The sequence below is a fragment of the Taurulus bubalis genome (genome assembly GCF_910589615.1).
Source record: "Taurulus bubalis genome assembly, chromosome: 20".
Lineage (NCBI taxonomy): Eukaryota > Metazoa > Chordata > Actinopteri > Perciformes > Cottidae > Taurulus > Taurulus bubalis.
In genome coordinates, this window is record NC_136608.1 from 4,630,626 (window position 1) to 4,657,624 (window position 26,999).

Consider the following 26,999-nt stretch of genomic DNA (forward strand, 5'->3'; position numbering starts at 1 on the left):
GGTTGTTGGTCTGTCTCTTGTGTCCCAGGGAAAGTTTACCGAGTGCACATCCTATAGCCAGCACCACCCTGCATCACGTGCACGATAAATACAAACACCCAGGTCCAGTGCCTTGTAAAGTAAAGTACAGGTAGTTTATTTGTTTGGGAGGCGCCTTCCAGCCGCAGTAAAGATGCATCATTGTATCTTTGATGAATGCTGAATTCAATGTTAAATTCAATGTTAAATTCAATCCAATTTACCTTTAACAAATAAGAGCAACTCTGTTATGATGTAACAATTGACTGCTGCAGTTGGTACAACCTGACACTAGTGCATGAGACCGATAAACTATGACCAAATGAAGTTATTCTACTTCCTCTCAGTGCTCCTATGGGCATTGGCAAGAGAAAGTTTAAATTGTGTTTCTGACATGTTTTTCTGTAGGTGAGGAATAGGCAATGCGGAGAAGGAATCTTTATTGATATTTCATCAGCGCTACCTAATTTGACGGTTTAATCAGAGTTCACGACCTTCACCAGCAGTGATTGACAGCTGCGTTAGAGACTCCTCGGCTCTGATTGGCTGTTTCTCTCTCAGGCGCAGTGGAATCTTGAAAATCCCGTTGGGAGCACAGAAAGGAGGCAGAGGAGCCCGATTATTTCCCACAGTTTATCAGATTATTATCATGTACTCCTGTGAGGATATAGTGACAGTTTGAGCAACTCTAGCTTTAAAAACAAAAGTCCAACACTGACACGTCCTGGAATAATGTCAAAAAAAACACCAGTCATTAGATTACTTTCTTACTCAACTCAATCAGTAGGAATCCTGTTTAGTCACTGCTGCTACATTACATTTGTAAACAGTATTCACAGTTTTGTCAGATTAGATTCATCACTTTTGTTTCACACTTTTACTTAGTTAAATGCAGTGGCGAGTCATAGTCTCTATCAGCTCTTCAAATAATTACATTACATGTAGAGTATTTGTGAAAAACAATTAAATTATAAACTAGCTTTTTGATTCTGTTTAGGCCAACAGTGAAGGCTTAGCGGGCCCTGATGCCCCACCACTGGTTAAATGTGAGGAAGACTTACCTTTTAAAGTTAGTTTCCCCTCCCCCTCTCCCACCACCCCTCCTCTCCGTCCTGACAGGAAGTTGAAGAAGCTGGCGCGCGCGTTGAAGGATAAAGGACCGGCGGAGAAGGAGCTGGAGGAGGAGAGGCCTCCGCAGCAGTGGAACCTGGACTACGCCCTGGCTCCCTTTGAAGGCCTCACGCCTGAATACATGGAGATGAGTGAGTCTGCACACACACACACACACACAAGTGCAGCCATTCAGGCACCAACGTAGGTTTAAGAGGTGTTATGTCATCTGTGTCTGTCAGGTAGAAATGAACAGCTGGACTGAGGAGCGAATCAATGTCGGATGTGTTTGTGTTCACACACACTCACTCGAGACCACGCTTATGACAGCATTATGACCGTTGTTGAAATGATCTGTCTGATGAGGATTTGAATGTTGACTCTTGTCCGTCACAACAAACAGCGTATTTTTTGTTTGCAGGACTTGTTGCATTCGTCCACATGCAAGTGGACTCACTCTGCATACACAGGAATTAATTTGCACTCATGTCCACACCAGAGATAATCAGTCTCAGCTGTGTATTTAAATCGCCGCGTTTGATTTTTAGGGCCAGCAAGTAATTAGCAGGCGACACATTATTTTGATTGGCTCTCAGCTTCGTTCACCACGGCCGTCGTCTTTGGTTTCGGACGGCAGAATTCTATTTGCTTTTTCAGGCGTTTTTCTCGTTAAGAACAGAAAACAGAAATGTACCGTTGTTGTTCCTCAGTTTGTCTGAATTTCATCCCAACTGACACCCGTGCTTACACAGCACAGGCCTGCCAGCGGCTATGTGGAGAAAAGTTCAGGAATGGTTGAGAGGAACAGAACGGACTGACAAAACAAAACAATCTGCCAGTCTGATGTTTTCAGTCCGGCAGCCGTAGATTTTTGGGGGCCTACAGGAGTAAGTAGAGAAGGCTGCAGCGGGGCCTTCTTATGATCTGTAATGTGATGTCATCGGTGCAGAGATTGCATGACATATTTGTGTATTTAACAAGTTGTAACTCAATGTCCAACCTGTTTTTACACATCTCTTGCATTAGATGGTTGCAGACATGGAAAAGCTCAACATCATTTTTACATCAATGAAGTGGAGCTGGAGCTTCCAGTATGTCCTGTTTTTAGCACAAATAAACCCTGGAACTCAAAGGTTACTTCAGGACCCATCAAGTGTCATCCTGACAAAGCCTGGCAGGCAGAAACAAATTAAATTGTAATAACAACAAAATGAAATGCATGGGTGCATTGGGAAATGATTTCATTTTTACAACTTTAAAAAGAAGTGCAGTTATGCAAAAGGTAAATAAGAGAATAATAATAAGATGTAGTGCTATATATATATCCATCTATATTGTTTTAGTGTGAGTTGCCTAATTTTGGAGATGTATCATGTCCAGGAAAGTCTGTAGATTAATCCTCTGGGGTCTGAGGTCATTCTCTCGATTTTACATAATTTCTTAAATTCACCTTTTTAAAGAGGAAAAATATGTACTTTTGATTTTGGGATGAACTGTCCCTTTAAGGTTAATGGTTTAAAGGAGGGGCAGTTATGTGCCAGTAAAAGTTGCTTGAGAGGGGAAAGTTACTATATGGAGGCGATAAAGAGATACAGGTGTTTCGTCTGAGGACACACACACACACACACACACACACACACACACACACACACACACACACACACAGCTGTACTATTACAACCAACTGCAGTCAAAACAAACCAACACCTGCTCAGTAATGACGTTTCTTAGGGGAAAAATAAAGCAAAAAAAATAAAATAAAGCGTTCTGTCACAGACACAGCAGTAAAAAGAAAGTTATGTCCTACAGACATATTTAAGACTTCAATCATAGTTTGTGTCAGATGCGGTTTTTCAATAAAAGTCAAATCACGTCTTCTTAAAATCATCTAGTCCTTCTCCCTCATGGAAAAACTGCAATCATTTGTTTCAAAGTTTAAAGCATAACTTTTAAACCTGAACCCTACTTTCTAATATTTCTGTGTGTGAGTGATTAATGAGGAATGAGCAGAACGCTGAAACATGCCCGCGAGCCGGGAGTTCAAACGAGGATTCAAGGATCCTTTATTGTCATTATGCAACACAGGGTTGCACAACGAAATGTAGTCGCAGCCCCTTTTCCACAAACAAAAAACATGACGAAACTAAACAGAAAAAGTTTTGCATTCCTAGTGTTTTGATTTAGATTCAGATTTGCTTCATGAGAAATGTAAATAGCAGCAGTTAGCCGTACGGGCTCCAGTTATAAACACGAAAAGAAATTCAAACACAAACGTAGCGAAGTTCATGAGAGCAACCGGTCGGCGTTCCGGCTGTCTTCTTATTCAGAAATACATCGTCTTCTTGCGAGGTTTCAGAAGGAGACTTCTCTTGGAGCGAGACTCTTTTCCATCATGTTGCACTTTCAGTGGACTTGAAGACAGGATTACATTGCAGCCCGTGAGCAGTTTAAGTAGCATATTGGACATTGTCACAAAATGATTTTCGACATACAGATTCATGTAAACACAGATGCTAAAGCAGCCTTCCTGTGTCAAACTCTGCTTTCTGCACGGTGAAGGTCAAACATTCAAAGGAAGCAGAACATTGCGGATTTAAACACTTCCATGTTTCCCATGAATTGCCTTCTATTTAGTTCAAAGAAGCAACTATTATCATATTGTATTAAATACTAGAGAGTGAGAAATATTTGAACCCACAGTCGGAGTTGGTTCATGCTCTAAATGTGAAAAAGTAACAACAACTCTTCATATCAACTGTACATCAAGTATCAGGGAAAAGAGAACTTCTAAATATTTCTACATTTACACATTAAAGCAATTTTTTTTACAGATTATCTGTCTCATGCACAACCGTAGTTGTCATGCTTCGGTGTCCATAGACAGACCTTTGTGCATCTGTGATTTGAAGAAACAGGTGCCACACAGTCGTCGGCACACTGATGGTATCTAACAGCTGCTTCAAGGCTCCACTGAATACATGAGTTACTTTTAATTCTGTACAAATAGAATGGAAGCGAAAATGAGCGGTAAATGAAACGAAATCAAATCAAGGTGAAATGTCATTGAGGAATGCGCCTGGAGCAGCACCTAATGACGCTCTGCACAAACGGTGAGGCTTTGATCATCTTGCATAACGACAACGTGTGAATACAAAGTTGTATTATTTATTATTCCGGCTCTGTGTCACGCCTCTTTTAAGCCTAAAAGGCAAAGGATACACCGGTGTTTCCTCTCCCTCAGCTCCTCCAGAGCCTCCCTCTCTCCTAACAACTTACAGGTCACTGGAGGACAGAGTTAGAGACGTACGCGTCGCGAAAAAACACTCAAAGTGTAAACATGCAACAACAAGCTTGACTTTAGTGATCAGCAACACCTGTTTGTGAAGCGTTGCGAACTGGGGAAACAGGCTGTGAGCCTGGATCCAAAAACTACAAATACGCACACCATCTGTAGACGGGACGGGCGGACGAGGGGGAAAGAGAGAAGGCGGAGCTGATGCCGCTGCAGGGCAAAGCGAGGAATGTAAGAAATGTCTAAGCACTACATGCAAACACATAGCTGTGAGATGTATGAATGGGTCGCTCTGGGCTCTGGGCGCTTTATTATTTGTGTGTGTGTGTGTGTCAATCCATATCTGTGGGACCCGGTGCTCGTGTCAAGGTGTGTGTGTGTGTGTGTGTGTGTGTGTGTGTGTGTGTGTGTGTGTGTGCATGTCCTTCTCTGTGTGAGCCCGGCCTCGAACCCTTCAACCTCGGCTCAGATAGATCTGGAAGGGGTTGTCCTGAGCTCGCCCTCTAGCGCTCGCCCGCTCCGCCGTCGTATTTTCTTCCCCGCCGCTCTTTGTCTCGGCGCGGCGTCCCGAGGTGAGGCCGTCAGTCTCCGGCTCGCTGGAAATCCCCGTTCCCACACTGCTTAGGTTCCACTGCCTCGTCTTTCTCATGTTCCTCCACTTTCTTAGGGAGCGGGTGACTGTGGCTTTGAGCCTTTATTGGAGGTTCGTAGCAGCGATAATGTGAAAGAGGTTTCAGTCTTTAAATCAATTAGGTGAGGGCGTGTTACCTTGAGTTCTTGAAGAAAACCGTACTATTTAACACACTTCTGCATCAGGCACTCTACTCGTGTTTTACATAGGAGGGCTTTAGTGGAGATGCGTGTGTTTGGGAAGCAGTCAGCATCTGGATAAATCAAGTTCCTTAACGCAGCTGATCTCTGACCTTCCCGAAGCCGAAGGGAAGCTGGAGTGGCGAGCCAGGACGAGTGTTGAATAAAGTTATTACTACTATTTGTCTCTCCTCTGCTGTGTACTGGGATGCAGTGAGGAATAAAAGGATGACTGCCGTGTTGTCAGCTGTTCTTTTGCCAGAAATGAGTGCGTTAGACGGATGTGAATGACAAACACAAACACACACACACAGTCTCCCTCTTGGTGTTTCACATGATTTACAGTGATGATCTTTTTTTTTTTTTTTTACATAAATAGCAGGGATCACTGGATCTCCCAGTTATGCAATTTGGTGTGATGTGTGATGTCCAATACATCCCCATCAACTGTAGTTTTAATTATACGTCACGGATGTTGTGTGTCTGTGTTATCTAATCAGATTGACTTACATAACACACACACTGCTTGAAGTGTTAAACCTTAAAAGGCATCCACAGACAGTGTGACTCCTGTCCAGACGAATGTCTATTCCCCAACACGTCAATCTGACGGCGTCTCGGCGGCGGTTTAAAATGTGTGTGTTGTGGATTCTCTTCTCACATGCTGGCAGAAATGGCTGTGGTTTAGTAGAGCTCGCACAAAGATGTGTTTCAAGAGAAACACAAGACGGGGATTGTAACGCAACTCACCATGACATCTGCCATTTTGTAAATATGGAGAATATTGCATAATTCATTGATTTATTATATAATTCTCTCACACTCCAGTGCCTCTCATTACTATTTCAACCATTAAAGCCAGAGAACTAGAAACAACCTAAACCTGACCTCCAGTGGATGACCGTCACATCTGGTGTGGACGAAAATGTATTTCTCTCTTCAACAAATTCCTTAATCAGAGTACTGAACAACCTTTTCAGACGCCCAAAATTCCCCAACAGGGATGTGCTTTGAGTAAAAGCTGCACAAAGAATAAAGTGATAATCAAATACCGCTTCTGCCTGCAAACTCCGCTGCGAGGCAACCGCAAAAATAGGGGAAGCGCTTTGCAACGTTTGCAGCAGGACCGGAGTAGACACGGTAGTAGACACCCATGATATAACTATGACGCAAGCTTAGACCTCAAAGCATCGGATTCATTTTCTCCATCAAGCTGCAGTCAGCAATTTGAAGAAAGTCTTTGTTTCAACTGCCCCGCGATGGAAAAGTGTAACTTGGGTTGTCTTTATGTAAGAGAATTAAGTAAGTTCTAGCAGCGGGGTTTTCCATGAGTGAGGTAGTCAGCCCTCCTAGGGTTTTGTGAGGACTCCAGCTGCAACAGCAGCCACACTCATTTGTTTATGTACAATTGAATGTCATCAGCATAATGATGATAAGAAGCAACGGGCCTCATTCAGAGAAAGGTCTGCACCAGATCCACGGCGTGTTCTTAAACCGGAAAAGTGTTCGTACCTGTGCAATGGGGGTTATGTGTGACATGGCCTTGAATTCCAGCTGCACAAATCTAATCATGAAAGTGCCTATTAAATGTATTCATTGGGCCAAATGACCTAAATGACACCTCTCCGACTCTACCGTCTCTTCTCTCCAGTCATCCAGTTTGGGTTCGTGTCTCTGTTCGTGGCTTCGTTCCCTCTCGCTCCGCTCTTCGCGCTGCTCAACAACGTCATCGAGATCCGACTGGATGCCAAGAAGTTCGTGACGGAGCTGCGCAGGCCGGTCGCCGTGCGCGCCAAAGACATTGGTAAGCTGCTGTGTGTAGGTTAAAAAGGAAATGACTAATACACAGAGCATAACTTACTCATTACTACCGTATTCTCTCATACAACCAGGGCTATAAACTGACATGATAAATGATAAATACCAGATTTGTTATGGTTTTGTAGATACTAACTGCCAATACAGCACAGGAGCTGCTCAAAGGGCCAAACGACAATGGAATACATTTTAACAACCATCATTATTTGCCCAAAAAAATCCATAAAAATAATAAGTATGACATATTTCCTCAATAATGTCAACAAGTTGTTGCTGTTGGCAGAAAGCTCATGTCTCTTAAATGCATTTTTTTTTTACCCAAAGGCTTTTAAAGGGCTTTACTGAGACACACGGTCAGACAGTAAGTTGTCCATACTGCAACAACTCTACAAGAAATGGATGACTGCCATGCCATTTTGTAAAAGAGTGGTGGTACCCTAATGAAGTTGACATATATTGGATGGATTGCCATAATCAGCCTCAGATGTACTTCACCTCCCTCCTATTGCTTGAACCTCTCTCTCTCTCTCTCTCTTTCTCTCCCTCTCTCTCTCTCTATAGGTATATGGTACAACATTCTGAGTGGAATGGGAAAATTCTCAGTCATTATAAATGTAAGTATTAATGTAATTTCCCTGCTTGAATTAGTTATGAAGGCGATTTTAAGACAGATAAATGCACAAGAAATACATGAAAACATTCATAGTCACATGTTGCCGTGGTTATTGGCCGGACTCCTTAAAGTGCTGATCTCTCGAGGTCAAGGTGTGTTGTAGAGTCAGGAAAGTTCTGCTCGGGATTTGTTCTTTGCCAGTGAACCAAATCCTATTCCGTTTACTTTTAATACTGAAGAGATTTGTGTGGATTAAGAAAAACAAGCAGCGAGGGTTTTTATTTATTCTAGAGCTTATGGGGCATTGGACACATATACAAACACTTAAGCTGCCCCGGGAGCTCCAGGCCAGTGGAAAACCGGGCGCGGAATGACCCTTTAGTGCATGTATGTCTGTCCAGTATGTTGTATATTACTAAATGAATCCATCTTTGCAATATGTCGTTTACGAGAACTGTGCTTTTAACATCTGAAAATGAACAGTTTGACCCCTGCAGCTCTTCCACTAAAAAGCAGAGGGAGCGTTTTGACAAATGACATGTTTTACAGGAGAAAACCTTGTTTCATGTTTTTGATACATTTTCATGACCGAAAAATGTTTCGCTCTGTCTCTCTCTCTTTCTCTCCGGAGGCCTTTGTGATCTCCTTCACATCAGACTTCATCCCCCGGCTCGTCTACCAGTACATGTTCAGTCAGACCGGCACCATGCACGGCTTCATCGACCACACGCTCTCCCACTTCAACGTGTCCAACTTTAAACCCGGCACGGCACCGCAGAACTTAGAGCAAGGGAACATCACCGTCTGCCGGTAAAGACTCACACACACACACACACACACACACACACACACACACACATGCACACTCACAAGTTATGGATGTTGGTAGAAATCCACTTTTGTGACAGGCATTAATAAATACAAATGACAAAAAATGTATTCTTTCATTCATCGTTTATCATAAAAAGCCAGCTCAAGAAGAATAGATGGCACTCACTGGTTGGTAGGGGTTAAGCCAAATAGTTGTCTAATCGACAATTCAATCTAGGAAGCCGGTTCTACTGCCAATCTCAAAGTTGAATTGTCGCTTTGGCATTGGTATCATTCCATTTTGGCGCTTGATTTGATCTGATGTTATCTTGGCGTTTGGCTCAGAAAGGCTAAACAGCAACAACATTTGCACACACAGACACACTTTTTCTGTTTCTGATCTTTTTTTTTTACTGCCAGTTGAATACCAAGAAAAGAGTTAAGTCAGTTCATCTATTTTTATTGAGGAATTCAGTTTGGGGGATTTTGTCTAAGTGGATAAAACAACATCACTCTGTTTTGCTCATATTTTGTCCTTTATTACAACACACTCTAGTCTCTGCATCAACAACAAATAGCGACCATTATCATCGTGTTTCAAGGCTAGTATCCATTCAATCTAACAGAAGGATGTCTCTGTCTCTTCTTTGGTGATGAAGTCCATCTCTAACTGAATTTTCTCTTTCTTTTCAAGCCTTCATTCATATCGAGAAACCTTCCGGCAACAACCGACACAACATTTGAACTTTCTTACATTCACACTGGATGCAATATGGAACAGTCACAGTGCTTTACTGTTCACCACAAACTCTGAAAGAACATCACACTCTTTCTATTTTGTGCCAGAGAGCAAAGCAGGAGACTCAGTTTATGTTATCACAGAGCACGTGTAATAAAGCAGCCGAGGCAGCAGAATTATAAGTAGTACCAAAATACTCAGTCAGTGTAATGGGAACTGAGATATCAGCATTTGATACATACAACAATATATCGTCTGCAAGCATAAAGTCACATATAGTGTTAAATTCAATTATTTGTTTCCAGTAGGGCAGATGCATTTGATGAGTAATAATTGCTCTTGATGATTGCTTACATGTATGTATTTTTAAGAGATGGAATTGAAGCACTTAATGCACACAGGTAATCCCTTTCTGGATGTCCAAAGGCCCTTTCTGCGTCTAGTGGGGACATCGCACAAGTTTATGCCTGAGATGGTTTGGCGTTGATGATTTTACAGATTTTAGAAATACAGTGCACTATTGTGTCGTCTTTGAATTTTCACTCATGCCAGTGGAAAGCATCTCTTTCATAATAATCAATATAGAGCGCTGTAGAAGAAAAGGTCATGGATGCCGGCGCCCACAGACAGAGGTCGGCCTGCTGTTACACAAGACAGCTAATAATTACAACGCAAGAATACGGTCTTTGTGCCAATGGAGTGGGGTACGTCACACGACAAGGTCCTCGAATGAAGGCGTGAAATTGGCTGGAGAATGTTCCAAGTAGGGTGTGTGTCTCTGCAGTGTGTGTCGCGCTACATCGTGTACGTACAGACTGTTTCCAGACAGGATTCGCTGCTTCAGGCAAATGATTCAATTCCGTATTTAATTCAAAGTATGTCAGTTTCTCCAGACAGTTAATTAATCGTTCTTTTTCTTTCCTTCTTTGTTGTTCGCCCTGTTCATTTTCTTTGCTTGACTCTAGTTGTATGGGTGAATTCATGCAGGAGGGACGGGAAGTAGTAAAGAATGCATGGATGGACAGGGAATGGAGAGATGAGGGATGCTATTATTGAACAGAAGATATGGAAAGATGTAGCAATAAAACAGAGGAAGGAAAGGAAGTAGAGAGGCGCTGGAGTTGGACGGGTGGATAACTAGATGGATGGTGTGACAGAGGCCGACCACTAAGGTATTAAATGTTTAATTACATTTAAAAACAGCAGTGCGAGGGAGTTGGAAAAGGTTTCTGCGTCAGCGGGCAGAGCACCACTGTACTGATCTGCAGACACGTTTCCTCTACTGTAGTCACTATGCAGGATACAGATGTTGGTGAACTATACTAGTCTCTAGTATTGTACTGTAAGCCACCTGATTGGATGCCAATTTATCCAAGCTCCACATTCATTTCCTTGTCAGAATGTGATCGAGAATAACTGCATGTGTGACGAACTGGTATATCATCTTGTCTGGTAACTGCTGCTATCTTCCTTTTGCTTTTAAAAGCAACATGTTTCATGGTTGGTGTCTGATAAATAAGCAAGCAAGGATATCACAGGGAACACAACAAATACTTCTTTATAATACATTTATGTGCATGTTGCATTTAATGCAGAGCTCTAGAAGACAGCTGGAAGGACTTGCTTGGCTTTTGTTGTGTCTGTTAAGTGACATCAGTGAAATGTTCGTACTTGCACTGTATTGAAGAAGACTTGAAACTAGAGATTGAGACCATAAACTCATGTTTACGGGGATAAATCAGTTGAGGAGTAGAGTCATTTTCTCATAGACTTCTATACAATCTGACTTTGTTTTGAGAGGAGTCTCCCCCCGCTGGCCTTTAGAAAGAATGCATGTTCAAGGCACTTGAGCGTTGACTTTACTCGTCAGACCTGGAGGTTGCCACCTGGTAAACTGGATTTTTCACACCCCATTTCTGCATGACAGATATGTGATGATGTTAGTGGTCATACCTTTTCTCAGTCAATGTTCATCTTGAAATGTGATTCGGGTCTGAGCCCTGCTGAGGTTCCCTTGAGCAAATATGAAATCTCCACCAGCCTGCAGTCATTTGGCTGAGCTCCATGTGGATGGCCAAGAGAAAAGGCCACTTCCTTGCTCCTGACATGTTCTCACGTTATTTGGATTTAAATCAAATTATATTCATCAAAAGAGCTCAACGGGGATATAAACAAAGCAAAGAACAAATGCACAACATAAACAGATAAGTCAAGGATAGTAAAAACAAGAGAGCGGACGAGTTAACCACAAGCTCTTGTGATTAGAAGGCTTTATATGTTGCAAATCATTGTCTCTTCCTGGAGAAGACTTTAAAAAGTATAATGACAGCAAGAACGTTAGGCTTCTACCTGCTTAATATCAAGGCAGCGCTTGTTTCTTAAGCTGATGGGAAGTTGGCTGATGTAGTAACTCTCATCACCTGGAAATCAAGTGAACGCCAAAGAATAATGTGATGGATTATCATGTAATATCTGATAGAAAGATTCCTCTAGGTCAGGCGTTTTTAATTAAAATTCAAGAAGGTCCAGTTAGAGAAATCATCCTCTTGTAAAGGTCCGGAACATCACAATGATGTCTAACTATATGCCACAAATATATTGAAGTAGCCTAGCAGTTGTGATAGATAGATAGATAGATAGATAGATAGATAGATAGATAGATAGATAGATAGATAGATAGATAGATAGATAGATAGATTGTATTAACGTCTATATGTAGTCAACAACTGACTGTCAAATCTTTCATTTCAAGTACAATATGGGCTGCATTTAGAAATATAATATGGATGTGAGTGGGTACGTTTGCTCAAAACGTTTTTGTTGTTTTGCTTCTTCTCGTAGTGGCGCTTCACATTGGCGGTTATACAAATTGCCCCGGTCGCTGAACATTTGAGACACACTGGTTTTGAACTTCCCGTGGAATAAATCAACGTAAAAGAGTCTGTCCATTCTTGGTGAAAGGCTGTGGTCTCGCTGCCCATTTTTCTATTTGAAATAACTTCTCTGACTAGTCCGTCTCTCGCCCCGTCTCCTCCCTGTACGTATTCAGTATGTCTCACTGGAGTCAAGGTGCTTATTACGTAACTGGTCTGTGTGTTTCCTGCACCGCTCTACGAGTGCCGTAAGGCTAGAAACGCTGCGCCTCTTAAAATAGAAGTGCTCCGTCAAAATGTAATAATTCTCAAATATTTATCGGTTATAGATCCAGGAACAGATAGTACGGCGTCTTGGGTCCGGACCGCAGCGCTCCTATTAGTGACCCCTAAGGTGACCCCTAGGTGCATCAATAGATGCTTTGTTCTTTATATGTACTTAGTTCAGAAATAAGTTTAAAGTTTATGAGGCCAAATAACAGAGGCATGTTGGCAATAAATATGCCACACAAATTATGAAGAAGTCTCATGAGTAAATGTGTTCCATCGGTTTTCTAATCTACTGTCTGCCCTTTTATTGAGTTTTCTTTCAGCCAAATGCTCTGAGTGAATTTGTCTCTGGTCAACAGCTATGCAGTATATTTATGTCTCAGGGCTTTTATTGTGAAAGGTAAGAACTGAGTGAGTGGATCTGGTGTGTGTCGCCTTTTTCAACGTTGAAAGAAGTAATAAAGTTTGCCTTCTTGGTTGAATTGCTGAGCCTCCCTGTTGCACACTGTAGTGAACGTGTTGGTCCGTTCTGCACAACTTGATTGGTTGATGTGTTCACTTGCAGTGAGAAAGGGAGCTTATTCCGTAAAGAAATTGCAGTGCTTTTTTTGCCTGATGATATTGGTGTTCTGTGTGAAAGTACTCTTTGACAAAAATACCAATTTGGAAAAATATAGGGACGTCTGAATTAATCGCATTAAACACAATTTGTAACGGCCTTAACATGCTGATGTTTAGCAGCGGCCATTTTCACCCTCCCAGTTATGCGAGCTAGTGTACTAATATCTGATGATTGGCACAAAGTACAGCTGAGGCTGATGGCCATTCATTTTGCAGATATTTGATCAGAAACCAAAGCATTGAATACATTGAAATTATGACATGAGGATGTCGCTCGAGGGAAAGTCAGGTGATCACCCAAGTCATTTGGGATAAATTGTCTGGGCAACTGTACCAAAATCTAAAGGCTCTCACAAAGTTTCATGGCAATCCATTCTATCGTTGTGGACTGACCTCCATTTTTATCCCTAGAGCAAGCAACGCTAAAGAACTGTCAGAAAGAAACTAAACTTAAACTCAGTCGCCAGAATGGAGCATCGGGACATCAGATAACTCCAAGAGCGATCAGTGGTGACTGAACAATACACGACTCATGACTAGTGCTGTGGGTTTCCTTCATGGCCGGCCGTGGAACATCGAAGTCAGAAATGTATCGTGCCTAAACAATGTACAGCGCTAAGGTCACTCTATTGATACATTTTTAAATATTATTTATTTGAAACTCAGAAATGACCGTCTAGTATCGGCTCACCTCGCTTGAGGTGGTACCAAGAATGGAGTTGTTCGACTGACACCATCCACGACTTCTGCTCATGGGAACGCGGGCAAATAATCGTTACCTGACAGCCACCGTGTTCTGTGATAAGGGTGTGTGTGTGTGTGTGTGTGTGTGTGTGTGTGTGTGTGTGTGTGTGTGTGTGTGTGTGTGTGTGTGTGTGTGTGTGTGGGTGTGTGCACTTTACGAATGGGAATGGGCTGACCCTTGTTTGTCCGTAAATATGTTCCTGCATCCCTGGGGCCACTGTGTTGGCAGCAGGAACACACACACACACACACACACACACACATTCCCAAATCTCTCACATACTAACCGTAATCTCGTTGGTCTTATGAAAGAATATTGAGTTAGATGCTCCAGTTGTTGCCGAGCTGCACTATTATAACCAAACATGGAGTGTCCATGAAAAACACACACTCACACACACACACACACACACACACACACACACAAAGAGAGAAAGAGGGACAGATATTTCTTTCACAATACTATTCACAAAATTGATTCCACCTCGGCAGTTTAGAATTAAAGTGGCAGGAGTTTGCGGTCTTGTCTTGTCACATTATAAGTTTATCCACAACGGAAATACCGTAAAATATTAGCGAGCGAGTGAGAGAAAGATGAATAGATCAAAGAAGAAAGAGCGGGAGAGAAGAGCCGACTCTCACGGCAGCATTCCTCACTCATGACTGTATAAGGAGAAGGAATCAGACACCATAAGGCCCCACTGACACACACACAATGCACACACACATATTTCGCCCTCCCTTTCTATACCGCCGGTCAAGCACTTAGTGGGACAATCAGGACAGTTCATCTATTTTAGGGCCAAAGGAATTTTTTCATGTTGTGTGTGTGTGTGTGTATGTGTCTCAATTTAAAACTCCATCACATTAATCTGACCGCTGTGTGTTCTCTGTAAAGGACAGCTTCCAGTGTGATCTGCACTCCCTGCATTCACGGTTCTTTCTAGCAAAATAAGAAGCCAACAAATGTTCCAGAAGATGACAAAATACACAAATTAAAGATAAATATATGAACAAATACAAATGCAGATTTTGCATAAGACTAACATAGCCAGTAACTGACCGACAGCAAGTACTATAGTACGTTGGACCTCCATGGCCTCCACTCCTTGTGGATTTTGTTGGTTGACCCACGCAGTAAAAACTGCCAATTCAGTGTCTCCCTATGCTCCATGCGTTCAGTGGTTCATCATGAGCACAATTGTTGAGCAGAAAACACGTCATAGATTAATTACCTCCTTTTATTCCATGTTTGGCACAGCATTTATTCCTCCTTGCTCTCTTTTTGCTAGACCATGTGGTTGTATTAGTGATAAACGTTTTTACTCCACTGACATAGATAGTAAATAAGAAGTGGGCGTATATTTAGTCATCGTAATCTTTGATTTTAGTGGTAGGAATTAGGGCTGTACGGTTTACTGATTCAACCGGTGTACCGGTTTCAGTACGGTATGAATTTTTCATATACCGTCATACTGGTTGCCGCTGTTTGGCAGGCAACAACATTTAATGTTCACAGCTTGAAGCTGAAGGAGCAGCGGACCGAGCTTCTTACATCTCATGTTAACTCACTTGACTCATGGTGTGCAAGAAATGACATCGCCAAAATGCATGATGGGTAAATGACACCGCCCACACATGAAGACTTTTCTTGTGCAGGAAGAAGTCTTTTCCTGTGCAGCAAAGTGGGCGGGCTTTACCCATCATGCATTTTGGCGATGTCATTTCTTGCACACCATGAGTCAACTTCTATCCGTGAGACGAAAGTAGCTCAGACCGCTGTACACATCTGTGACTGTAAACATTAAATCTTGCTGCCTGCCGAAGAATGACAGTCGTTATGGCCGCGCATGAGTCACTAGTATCAAGGGATTCCCCTGGGTCCTAAATCCCTCCAAGTTTAGCTCCCTATGTACCAATCAAAACAGCTGCTGGCCAGTTGCGAGCGAGTAGTGAATAACGATGGCGGTCCTTTTCGGCGTCAATAAATTAATGTGTTTATTTGGAAAAAAAATACCGTGAAACCGCCAGAATCTTACAAAATACCGTGATGTGAATTTTTGGCCATACCGCCCAGCCCTAGTGGCAATCTTGTTTTTATTGAAACTAGTGAACGGAAGTGACCATATTTGGACTGTGAAGAAGTGACGCCGTGGTAGAGACGTCATATATAGCTCTGCTAGCGATCTGTCAATCACAAGGTTGGCATACCCTAAAAAACACCGTTCTATTTGACTTTAAATGGGACAATAAGCTTCACATCGCTTCCCGTGAGTGGGCCTGATGTAAACATTAACGCTGGCACCCGAGTGTGTTGATCGTGCATGAGTTGTATTTTTGCCCCCTCTGTTTAAGCTTTGTGTATCTTTAGAAAAATATAGCAAAAACAACCAGATTATTGTCTGACACATGATGTGACCATGTCGCTTCGGTTGTCAGGACCACGGACAGCGCTCAGGTTGCCGACTAACCGTAAAGTCTGCCCTAGTCTGTGTTTTTTCTTCCTGTGAGCCAACGTGTATTTCACTGGTGTTTCTGAACCAAGAGGGATCAGTCTCACCCCTTCAGCCTGAATTCACCAGCTAAAGTGACTTTGCTCAGCTTTGTGGAGCCTGAAACCGCTCACTGCTGCTTGTGGCTGTACTCTAATATTTGGCAAATGAGCAGCTTCCTTTTGTTGAGCAATAATGGGATTGAACCCGTAATGGCCGCTTGCGGCTATGTTTTGACTGGGTGACAGCTCTAAATATAGCTGTCGCTCCACATGACGCAGATCTTTGACTATAAATCTCAATCCCTTTGATTTCTTCTGTACATTCAGGAGACATTTCCTTTCTGCCCGAAGACTTAATCGAGATAAACAATGAGATGCGTTGTCCCCCTGCTCTCGGCTTGAAAGGAATGCTATATGTTCGACGCAGCATCCTCCCACAGGGAAAGGCGGAATCTTTTAAAAGTAGCTGAAAATGGATCCCAAAAGCCGAGACGCCACTTCCACCCCAGAGTAACCCCTTTCCCTTATTTTTGCACAAAGGCGGTGTTGTAGCCTACAGCAGCGGTCCCCAACCACCGGGCCGCGGCCCGGTACTGGTCCGTGAGTCCCTTGGTACCGGGCTGCACAGAAAGAATGAAAAAGAAAAAGTTAAAAAAAGTTTAAAAAATATATTTTATTTTGAAAAATGACCGGATAAATCCGTCTGTTCGTCTGAGCCGCTCGACACATGTCAAGAGGTCACGTGATACGTTACCCCAAAAATGAAACTTAAATATACGTTTCAACTGCCGGTGTTCTGGATTAAAATCAAGGGAGAATATCCTGAGACAAAAATCTCTGAAAACCTGCTTCCATTTTCAACATCCTGTCTTTGTGCAGCGGGTTTAAGTTACGGAGTAGACTGGGCCCTATTTCTCGTACCTGGCTTACTGAGTTAGCGGCTAGTTGTCAGGATAAGATGACGTAGGTCAGGCTTTCTCGGTTTTTCGAAGCAAGCTTAGATTAATCACCATAGCAACACATCCAAAAATGTAAACCTGCTCCCGGACAGACTTACTGAAATTCACTGGATAAGCTGGACACTCCCACAGACAAAGAAGGCAGCTCACTTCCTCATTGATGAAGGAGCGATATTAGTTATATTAGTTTTATAGGGAGAGAGTTCTTCCAGATCACCAGGATCCATCCTTTACATCATCATGACTTCCTGTACGCGGCGCTATAGATTTTGCCGGCAAGAAATAATTTATTTACGAGAGCTTCTCGAGCCGCGGACATTGATCACTACAGGCGCAGCTGATCGCCCGTCTCAGACACAGACTATCACCGCTGCATGCCGCTGTTCTTAAGTTTATTTAGCTCTTAAGAAACTTATGGATGTGTTGAAAGCACTCATAATTATATGACAGTGTTATTAGTGCACCATGCATATCATTATTGTAGAACATGATTAAGGTGATCGTGATGAGAATACAGAGAATCACACACAATTTATTTTCACTGTTGAATTGAATTTCTGATTATGAATAATACACACATACTGATCCGCCCATAAACATATTCAAACTCCTAGTTAAATAATCTACACATACATGTATATACATATAGTACATGATTCATACGTGCATACAGTACATATATCCTCATAAGTATATATTTATCTACGGAGCAGACTGGACTAAAGGTTTAAGTTATAGAGTAGACTGGACATAACATGCCGGTCGTGTCATATTTATTACGTCATATTTATCGCCCACACCATGAAGGCCGGTCCGTGAAATACTGAAATATTGTCTTCCACGAAACCGATCCGTGGTTGAGCCGGCTGGCCTACACTACAGACTAATAGTTGGATAATATGAGGATTGTTGTTTATTGCCTTTTTAATTCATTTGATTATGTCGGGCAGGATTTGTGACAGTTACAGATTCCCCTCAGCTGTCAACTTAGCTAACTGCTTGCAGAAGAGTTGATTTTGACTGAAAAAGTAAGCGAATTTCGAGCCACGGGACACTATTCCAGCCAATCAGCAGCAGTTGTGCTCGTGCACAGGACAGGGAGCGGGACGGACGGGGAATCTGGAGCGGGTATTTGGTTGGGTGTTGAGTTCAAATGATTCCTCTGCTGTTCAAATCTGACTGCTGACTGTTCATTTTGGGTCATTTCACACATGACAGCGTATGGAAGTAAACAGTTTGAAACCACAGTAGGCTTTGGTTCATTTACATTTTCTGTTTATTTTTCTACTTTACGCCCATGATGCGTCTGCTTTCCAGCTCTCGGCCTGAGGCTGGCGCTGCGTGCACATTGGAGAAAGAAAGTCATTTTATCAGGATACAAAACAAATCACATCAGCAATCTTTCACCAGAATCTCTGGCACACAGATGTTTGCCCATAAATGCTAATCCACTTGATCTTCATTGCTCATTATTCTTGTTGTCATTCACTGTTTTTGAGTAAACGGCGATGGAGAACAAGAGCGCCTACGTTTTTCTCCTTCACACCTTTACGCTCCTCAGATCACCGAGACTCCATTGTTTTATTTGTGCGTCTAAATCTCAGAACAGCCCGCCAGCAACTGGACATCATCTCGCTTCGTTCTCCGATCTTGTTGCGTTGCAGCCAACAGATTCAGCGGCAGCAGCTCGGGCGCCCAAATTGACCGCCTGCCACGGGTTACATTACGACAACGGGTTTTCATTGTTTAATGGCCTCTCACAGTCCTTGGACTGTGATCAGTCTGCGTTATTAGTAACATCCCATATGCCCACAGAAGAATCATTCAGGACGGAGACGGAGAGTTAGATCCTCAACGTCCTCAAGGCTTGATTTAAAATTGTTCTTCATATTTCTCTTATTACCAAAGCAGATGGTTAATATTATCTTATTCTCCTGCCTCTGTTCCTTTCCTCTTTCTTGTTATCTTATCCTCCTCTCTTGTTTCTCTCTTCGGATTTGTCTTTTTATGCCCTCTGCCATTCCCACGACATGTGGTTCCAGTTGTTCTGCTGTTTAGAGTGTTTCCTACAAAGAAAACAAAGGAAAGGAATCCTTATAAAGTTTATTGCACTTGGAGTCGGGTCTCAAGCTGGAGTGGAGGAGATGGGAGGTTTGAATGCGTGCAGGTGAAAGATAAATCAGGACGGCTCACAGTTTGGAGGAGGAAAGACGCTTCATCTATCAGCGATCACCTGTCAGTTAAACAGTGTGGGAGGCGACCTCCTGGCTGCTTCATCCGTTGATTCCAGACAGAAGCCTCCAGGTTTGAGAATAGAAGCCAATGCTGAACGCTCCTTAAACTCGGTTTCTTCCTCTGGACGATTGACTACTTCTGGCTGAGAAAAGAAGTCTATAAAAAAAAATACTCCACTTCTCTTGATTCATTCCCTGAAGATGAGTTTATGGTCTCAATCTATAGTTTCAAGTCTCCTTCAATACAGCATCATGTATTATCATAAATGATGATCCCTTTTAGAGTCAAATAGACCATAAAGCAGGGTACGCTTTAGGGCGGGATGGCAAACTCGAAAAAAGATGGCAAACTCGAGGCTTCAAAACGTCTCTTATACAGTCTGTGGTTGATTCAGTTTGCTTCTGGAGGCGCTGCTCTTGTTTCAGTATTTAACCGTGTCACTGCTCGTGCTAACTGCCCACTGGGTTGCAAACAAAGCCCCACCTGGCATGAAACAGTGACATTCGAGTTACTCCATTTCCTTTGCTTCCTCACTCTATATCCCCAGGTACAAGGACTACAGGGAGCCCCCCTGGTCTTCAGACGCATACACCTTCTCCAAGCAGTACTGGTGTGTCCTGGCGGCCAGACTGGCTTTCGTCATCCTGTTCCAGGTATGAGCTCATCGTGTTCGCTCTATCAGCTGGTCAGTCAGCTCGTGTGTCTGGGTCCAGACGTTTAAGAGCGTTAAAAAGCACAACATGAATACAGAGATGAGTAAGTCATTTAATAGGTGCGTACACATGTTGGGAAGCTTAACCAACATCTCACTCTCATTACTTTTGGCGAAGTTCAAAGCACCCAAAAGCACTCACACATTGTGTAATTTCTGTGGTGTTCTGAAGTCGAATGGAAACAATTACAATCATAAAAAGGCACATAAAGTGATATTGCGTTCATATGTTTGGGCCGTTCTTTTGATCACAATGTGATTGGGAATATTACCAGATGCCTCAGTCAGTAAACAGTGTCCTCCAACAACTAAACTGTTGGAGACGTTTCCCATCGATACAGCTGCAGATAAATCATTCATTCATTCATCATAAACGTCAGTCACATGAAAAGAATTCAAGAAATTCCTCACATTGGACCTCATGGAGGAAGAGTCACGTATTCTTATTTTAACTGTCTCTTTCTTGGTTGGAAAGTTATTTATCGTAGTATAATATATTGTTTAGCCCGTCTATTCAGAGTGCTAACCGACACTGACGGCACCAAGGCTATTAAGGTTAAAAACAGTGTGACATGACACAATGATCTCTTCTTGCCAATGCAAATCATCGCCCTTAAATCAGCGTAGGAATTAAATCCATTCGTCCCTTTTCTCTCTCTCACATAGTCCTTTCTCCTTTCTCCAGAATCTGGTGATGTTCCTCAGCCTCATAGTTGCCTGGGGGATCCCCGACGTTCCCAAAACCATCGTGGAGCAGTTCAAACGGGAGAAGAAGCTCCTGGTCGACGTCTTCTTGCGGGAGGAGAAGGAGAAGTTCCAGCTCATCCAGAGCCTCTTCTCCAAGGACAACACCCTCCACCCGGGCCGCCACACGCTCCACCCGAGCCAGGGCTCGCACCTGCCGGGCCGCTTCAGCACCCTTCCCTCGGGCCCGACGCAGGGCTTGCTCGGAGAGGGAGGCGTGCCGAGGGCGAGGTGCCGGGCGGCCAGCTTCAGCCTGTTCACCGGGAACATCCCAGCGTCACCCGCAAACGAGAACGAGAATTCCAAACACACGATGGTGTGACGCGCAACACACTCGGTGCTTCAGCACGTGCCCGGAGAACGCGTTTGCCCGAGCGATTCGGTCCTTGAATGTCTTAACCTGTGTCTTTTGTGTCCTGGTGTCTGACACAGTAGTTCTGTGTGATCGCGGCATCATTTCAAACAATTCATTGGTCTCAGTGTGGTTGAATGTGTGTCGTCCCCACTGGTCGCATGAACGTCTGCGTGTTGTTCCCACTTCCACCAACTCTTCACCTGATAAAAGTGTTCACATATTTTTTTTAAATCAATGACTTAGTGAGGCACACTTGCTTCATAGCGTAGACGAGCAATAATTACAGTATTAGTCTGAACAATCGAATATTACAAGAACCTGGAAGAGACTGGAGATGAAGAAAGAACTGAGAAGGAATGGACAGATTCAGTGATGAAGACTTAATCGACACAAAGGGATCGATGGACATGGGCTCATTACCAGGACTGGGGACTATCGGAACGTTCCTGCTTCATGTGCTTACGCTCTTTTATGTAGCAGCTACGACACTTTTCAATACGTGGTACTGAAAGCACACGAGCGAATCATTTTCCTTACACTCCTTCCTGTGTTCCATCTGATTTATCTCCGTAGAATTCAGGCACTACTTTGAATCAATTTTCAAACTTTACTGAAATTGTCATGTTAGTCGATGCACACGTCGTACTGCTCTACATGTTTGAAGGACAGATGCACATGCCAATGTGGCGCGCGTTGCATGCCACTCATAGATTCTAGGCCGAGCTAGTTTTTAGAAATAGACTGCAAAGAAAATATGTTTTTCTCTGTTAGCCATATGGACTTTACGGCTGTCAATTGAGTACAAGATGACTGACAATTAATAACTTTGTAATGCAAAGAGAAAGCCCACTCTGTTGCAAACTGTGAATGGCAGTAAGCTAGAAATGATCTTATCATGTTATTACACTGTTTGTATTGCCATGGAAACAAATACTTCCCTGGGCAATCCTTCCTTCATTATGAAATAGACTGTGTACTCTGACATTCCTGCAGGTAAGTAATAAATCTGGGTGACTATTGCCCAAATAGAAGAACTGCGTGTTGCATGGAAGAACTTGCTGGTGTTGTGCAACCTGTCAGCCATGTTTGAAGTCTTTAGCTTTAAAAAACAGACTTGTAAGCATTTATTTTGTACAGCTGGACCATCTATTTCTGACTGCCAAGCAGTCATTCTTATCCCTGATAGATCTGACCGATTTAATGTTTAGATAATAGATAATAGCTTGTTAGCTAGCTAACATAGGCCGGCTTCAGTATTTGGTTGAACTATTGCTGTATGGTTGTTGACAACTTGTAAGCATACTAATTCAATTAGCTTTTGCATGTTAAAGTAAAACTAAAATTGTAATTCCCAATTTTTGTGCAAGGAAATATAAGCTATAACGATATTGAACTAATGTGCATAATCTTCCATTTTTCGAGAAAGAATGAAGTCCTTTCTTTGGCAGAGGGTTCCTATGTTCTCAGGGTCCTATGTTACCGACATTTCTATGCCACATAATGGGAACATGACAAAGGTTGTATTTTCCCCGGTTCTACCAGGGTCCTTTGTTCCTAAGGTCCTATGTCCTAAGAGTCCTACCTTCCTCCAACCCATTCTCATTGCCAACCCGTCACATAGGGACACATGGTCAGGTCCTTCTGGCATCACATAGGTTTAGGCAACAACCTGGGAATAAGAACAGGCTGGTTCCTCAGCTCTATATAGCATATAATGGGAACCTGAAAAAGATGTTCCCGACCTCTATTTGCTTATTATGACACGGGATATTGTGGTAACTCGTCAAAGGGAACAAATTATGGATTTGAACATAGGACCCTGGAAAAATTAGTTCCTGACAGTATCAAATATTTTGAAAAGTTGACTTAATGTGTAACAGAATATTACCTGGATAACTTAGGACCATGGGGACATAGGACCTTGGAAACCTAAGACCCTGGAAACATAAGACCCTGGAAACATAAGACCCTGGGAAGATAGGACCTTGATAACATAATAACTTGGAAACATAAGACCATGAAAACATAGGACCCCAGGAACATTCGACCTTGGAAACACAAGACCCTGGGAAGATAGGACCTTGGAAACATAGGACCTTAGGAACATAAGACTATGAAAACATAGGACCATGAAAATATAGGACCCTGGCAACATCGGGCCTTGGAAACAAGACTGTGGGAACATAAAACCCTGGAAACATAGTACCATGAAAACCTAGGACCCTGGGAACATAGATGCTCCCACTGAGATTTTGGAGCAGGTGCTCGGAGATACTTTAACTTCTGTGGTGCACTACTTATTGAAACAGTCATAGCCCTGCAGCCCACAAATATTAATATGAGAGATTGTCACCCTCTCTCTCTCAGCAAGCCCACATAGTGCTGATTAGGTGGCTAGCTTTTTACACAGGAAGTGGAAGCTACTTAGCCTAGCCTGCTAACCTTAGCGCTGATCCCCACTCAGCGCTTTTGTTCATGTTGTTTCAACACTCGAGTCATCCACAGCTCACACGCTCAGTGTGTGTCCTCCATTATAGAAAGAAGGGGAGCTGGCTAGCATTAGCTGTCTCTCTTTCATGGGTCCAGACGAGGGTGTAATAAATGACCAGACTGTCAAAACTCACAGAAAACGGTAGTCTGCAAACCGTAAATTACGGAATCACAGAGTTACGTATGTGTTCAAATCACAGATGGGACTAAGCCATGGCTAACAACGTCAACCAATCATCTGCCTGTGTGTCCGTGTGAATTCATTCAATTGACCTTTATTTTAGGGGTAATTTCAATAAGACTAGTGCACAAGTCATAACAGACAATTTATGCTGGTTTCTAAGCAAAAATACATTTTGATTTCAGTTCAACTTTACCCATGGATGTGACAAGACCCGGTTATAGTGTGTGGAAGAGTCAGTCCTGCCAACAAGACACAATGGCAGTCCTTTGGCAACAGCAACGTCTGGAGGATGCAACGGGTGAGCAACTTTCTTTGGAATGAAGGCGCGCCATCTTGGAACATCATACCCAGTTTTTGTTGAGATTTTAACATGCTGTAAACCTTCAGTACTGTTTCAGAGGCCTTGTAACTGCTCTTGTATTTCCAATACAACACAAATATCTCTTTATTATGGACTCAGTGACACATTTAACTTGAAATGTACTCATTGGACTTTAAGACTAGGACATTGTGGTAGTGGTGTTATGCTGGTTTCTGTCACTCAAGAAGAGATATGTTCATCCCGACCTGGTCTTTAACTTAATTAAGCTGTCGTGGAAGTTCCTAAATACATGATTGTTAGATGGATTCTGAAATTATTATTTTTTTTACACGTTGTGTGATCTGTTTGCTTTCGTCTCATTGGTCTATTCTTTTTTTATTTTGAATTTTTTGGCCGGGCAGTCCTTTTACCTGGCCAAAAGAAAAATCCTCAGAAATGAATAAACATTCAACCAGTTTGACAGCAATATGATGCTTCAGGTACGGATATTGACATGCTTTTTTGAATGGACTTCATATTTGTCATTATCTCAGGTGCCTGTTTTCTTTTTGTAGGCTTCTCTGCTTAAAAAACTCTGTCTGAACTCGGTTGGTCTTGCCTTGAAGTTTTTTGGTGACCAGTAGCCTAAACCAGGTGCACAGCAATGGGGGTCAAGGGATAAATCCTGCCAAAATCTACTGTTGTTCTTCCTGCCGTTTACCATTACAGCGTTCCTATAGGTGTCCTAATATGGAAAAAAACACAAGAGCAAGTGGACTGCCCATTGCTAGTTAATCATCCGAAATCAATTGTACAAGTACACTCTTGATTCATCTGGGAAGCACTCATAAGATTTAAAAGCCTTTATCACCTGTATATTTTTTTCTGCAAGATGGTGGAGACCAACAGAAATAAAAAACAACAACAACAGTATGGTTACCTAACATGCATTTGACAACTCCATTTGGATGTTCACATTGTCTGCCAACTGTTATCAGGGCTAAATATCTGAGAATATTTCTGCCACCTAACAGATTACTTGATGCAGCTTTAAATGTCTCATCCTCTGATTGAACCACTACATCACACGGAGAGGTTGATGAAAGTTGGATTCACGATGGGTAGGACTAAACTTTATATTTAAAAAAAAGTTACGATACCTCCTCTCGCATAAAGTCTTTCCCATAAAGTTTCCTAAATCCATAAACTAGAGTAATACAAATCAAATGTTTGATGCAATGAAGTAGAACGTACAAAGAACTGCTACATAAACAATTAATTGAGAAACTGAGAAGAGTTTGTTCCACAGTCTGTAGTTGGGGTCCACACTGACAGCTGTAAGAAACGGTGCCATGAAAGTTTTCATTTCAACGAAAGGCTTTATTAAAGTCAAGACAGCTGGAGCGGCATGGGAGTTTTATTCTTATGGAGAACATGGATGATGGATAAAAAAACTAAATGAATGAGCACCTGATTGATAGAAAACACACAGCTTTTATATTCAGTGTTCTGGACAGAAGCCCTTCAAGTGTCTCAGCTCTGTTTAGTTTTAGAGCAACGGATGGCAGTGCTTCAGTATTTTTTATTTTTGTCATATGCTGAACCAGTCTCATCAAAGTAAATTAATGTTTGTCATGTTGGTTACTGTGGAATTGTGTGTTTTTTCCTTTGAAGGCACCGAAAGGTTTTTATGTCAACAATGCATGAAATAAGAAACAGAGTTGTCATACATTCCTTTAATTCAAGACATGATTTGCATCTTTTTGAACAGGTATGTTTTGCTGATGAATAATTAGTGAATTCTGAACGTTTGTTTTAAATGGTGGTTGATGCATTTGAATCATTGTTGGTGGATATCACAGATGATATTTTATGCCCGGAACCATGTTTTCATGATTTAGATTATTAAAAGAGGAAGAAAGGCCCGCTGGTTGTTTTTAAAAAACATTAGATTGAAAAGAAAAGAGGACAAACCTGTGACATGTACACAGTGCGTTGTGTTCAAGCTTTTCTGAATTTAAATAAGAGCTGGAAGTGTGGAAATATAAGGGATACGGTAGTTTGCAGGTTAGCTGGCATTTTATGGTTTTGGAGGTACAAGAGCTATACAACTTTAACTGTTTATTTATTATTTGAAGCTGACTGTTTTTACTGTTTATTCATTACTTTAAGCTGACTGTTTTTACTGTTTATTCATTACTTTAAGCTGACTGTTTTTACTGTTTATTCATTACTTTAAGCTGACTGTTTTTACTGTTTATTCATTACTTTAAAGTACGCTTTTGAACCGTTATTACTTTTAGAGTAGTGTTTTAACCATTTGTTTATTACTTTGAGCTAAGCACCTGAACCTTTATTACTTTTAGTTTAGCGTTTAAACCTTTTATTTATTATTATTCATTATTCATTTGATTATTTGAACGGTGAAGTTATTATTTTTATCTATTCAATTTCGCTAACTGTACATCTCTGCTCGCTCGTTAACTATATTTCACTTAATTGCGACATGAAGTGTCCAAGTGTAGCAGATTCATTAAGTGAAAAGGTTTTTCTTGTTAATCAAAATGTAACTGCTACTTTTTAAATCTTTAAAGTTGAGCAACAAACTTTCAATGTACCCTGTGGAAACTCCATAAGTACCCTTTCTCGGGTACAAGTACCCCTGTTGGGAATCGCTGATCTAAACCTGCTAATGTGCAGCTCCGCTGTGTGTGACTTTGTTCTTTTGTGTGTTTGTGGCAGTGGACCATCAGGTAGTTTTCCTTTCTGTAGTACGAAGCCAACTTGGAATGCATCCACAACATAAT

General features: G+C 42.1%; 1 protein-coding gene across 1 annotated transcript in view; it reads left to right on the forward strand.

The window, feature by feature from the left end:
* ano2b (anoctamin 2b) overlaps positions 1-21,184 on the forward strand; it is a gene marked incomplete at both ends in the record, with an annotated part of 60,597 nt that extends 39,413 nt beyond the window's left edge. Inside the window, 6 exons of the mRNA XM_079236403.1 lie at positions 1,138-1,280; positions 6,882-7,034; positions 7,610-7,662; positions 8,293-8,471; positions 19,954-20,059; positions 20,804-21,184. Coding sequence (XP_079092529.1) covers positions 1,138-1,280; positions 6,882-7,034; positions 7,610-7,662; positions 8,293-8,471; positions 19,954-20,059; positions 20,804-21,184 — 1,015 coding nt within the window. The remainder of the gene's footprint in view (positions 1-1,137; positions 1,281-6,881; positions 7,035-7,609; positions 7,663-8,292; positions 8,472-19,953; positions 20,060-20,803) is intronic.
* Positions 21,185-26,999: the final 5,815 nt, after the last annotated feature.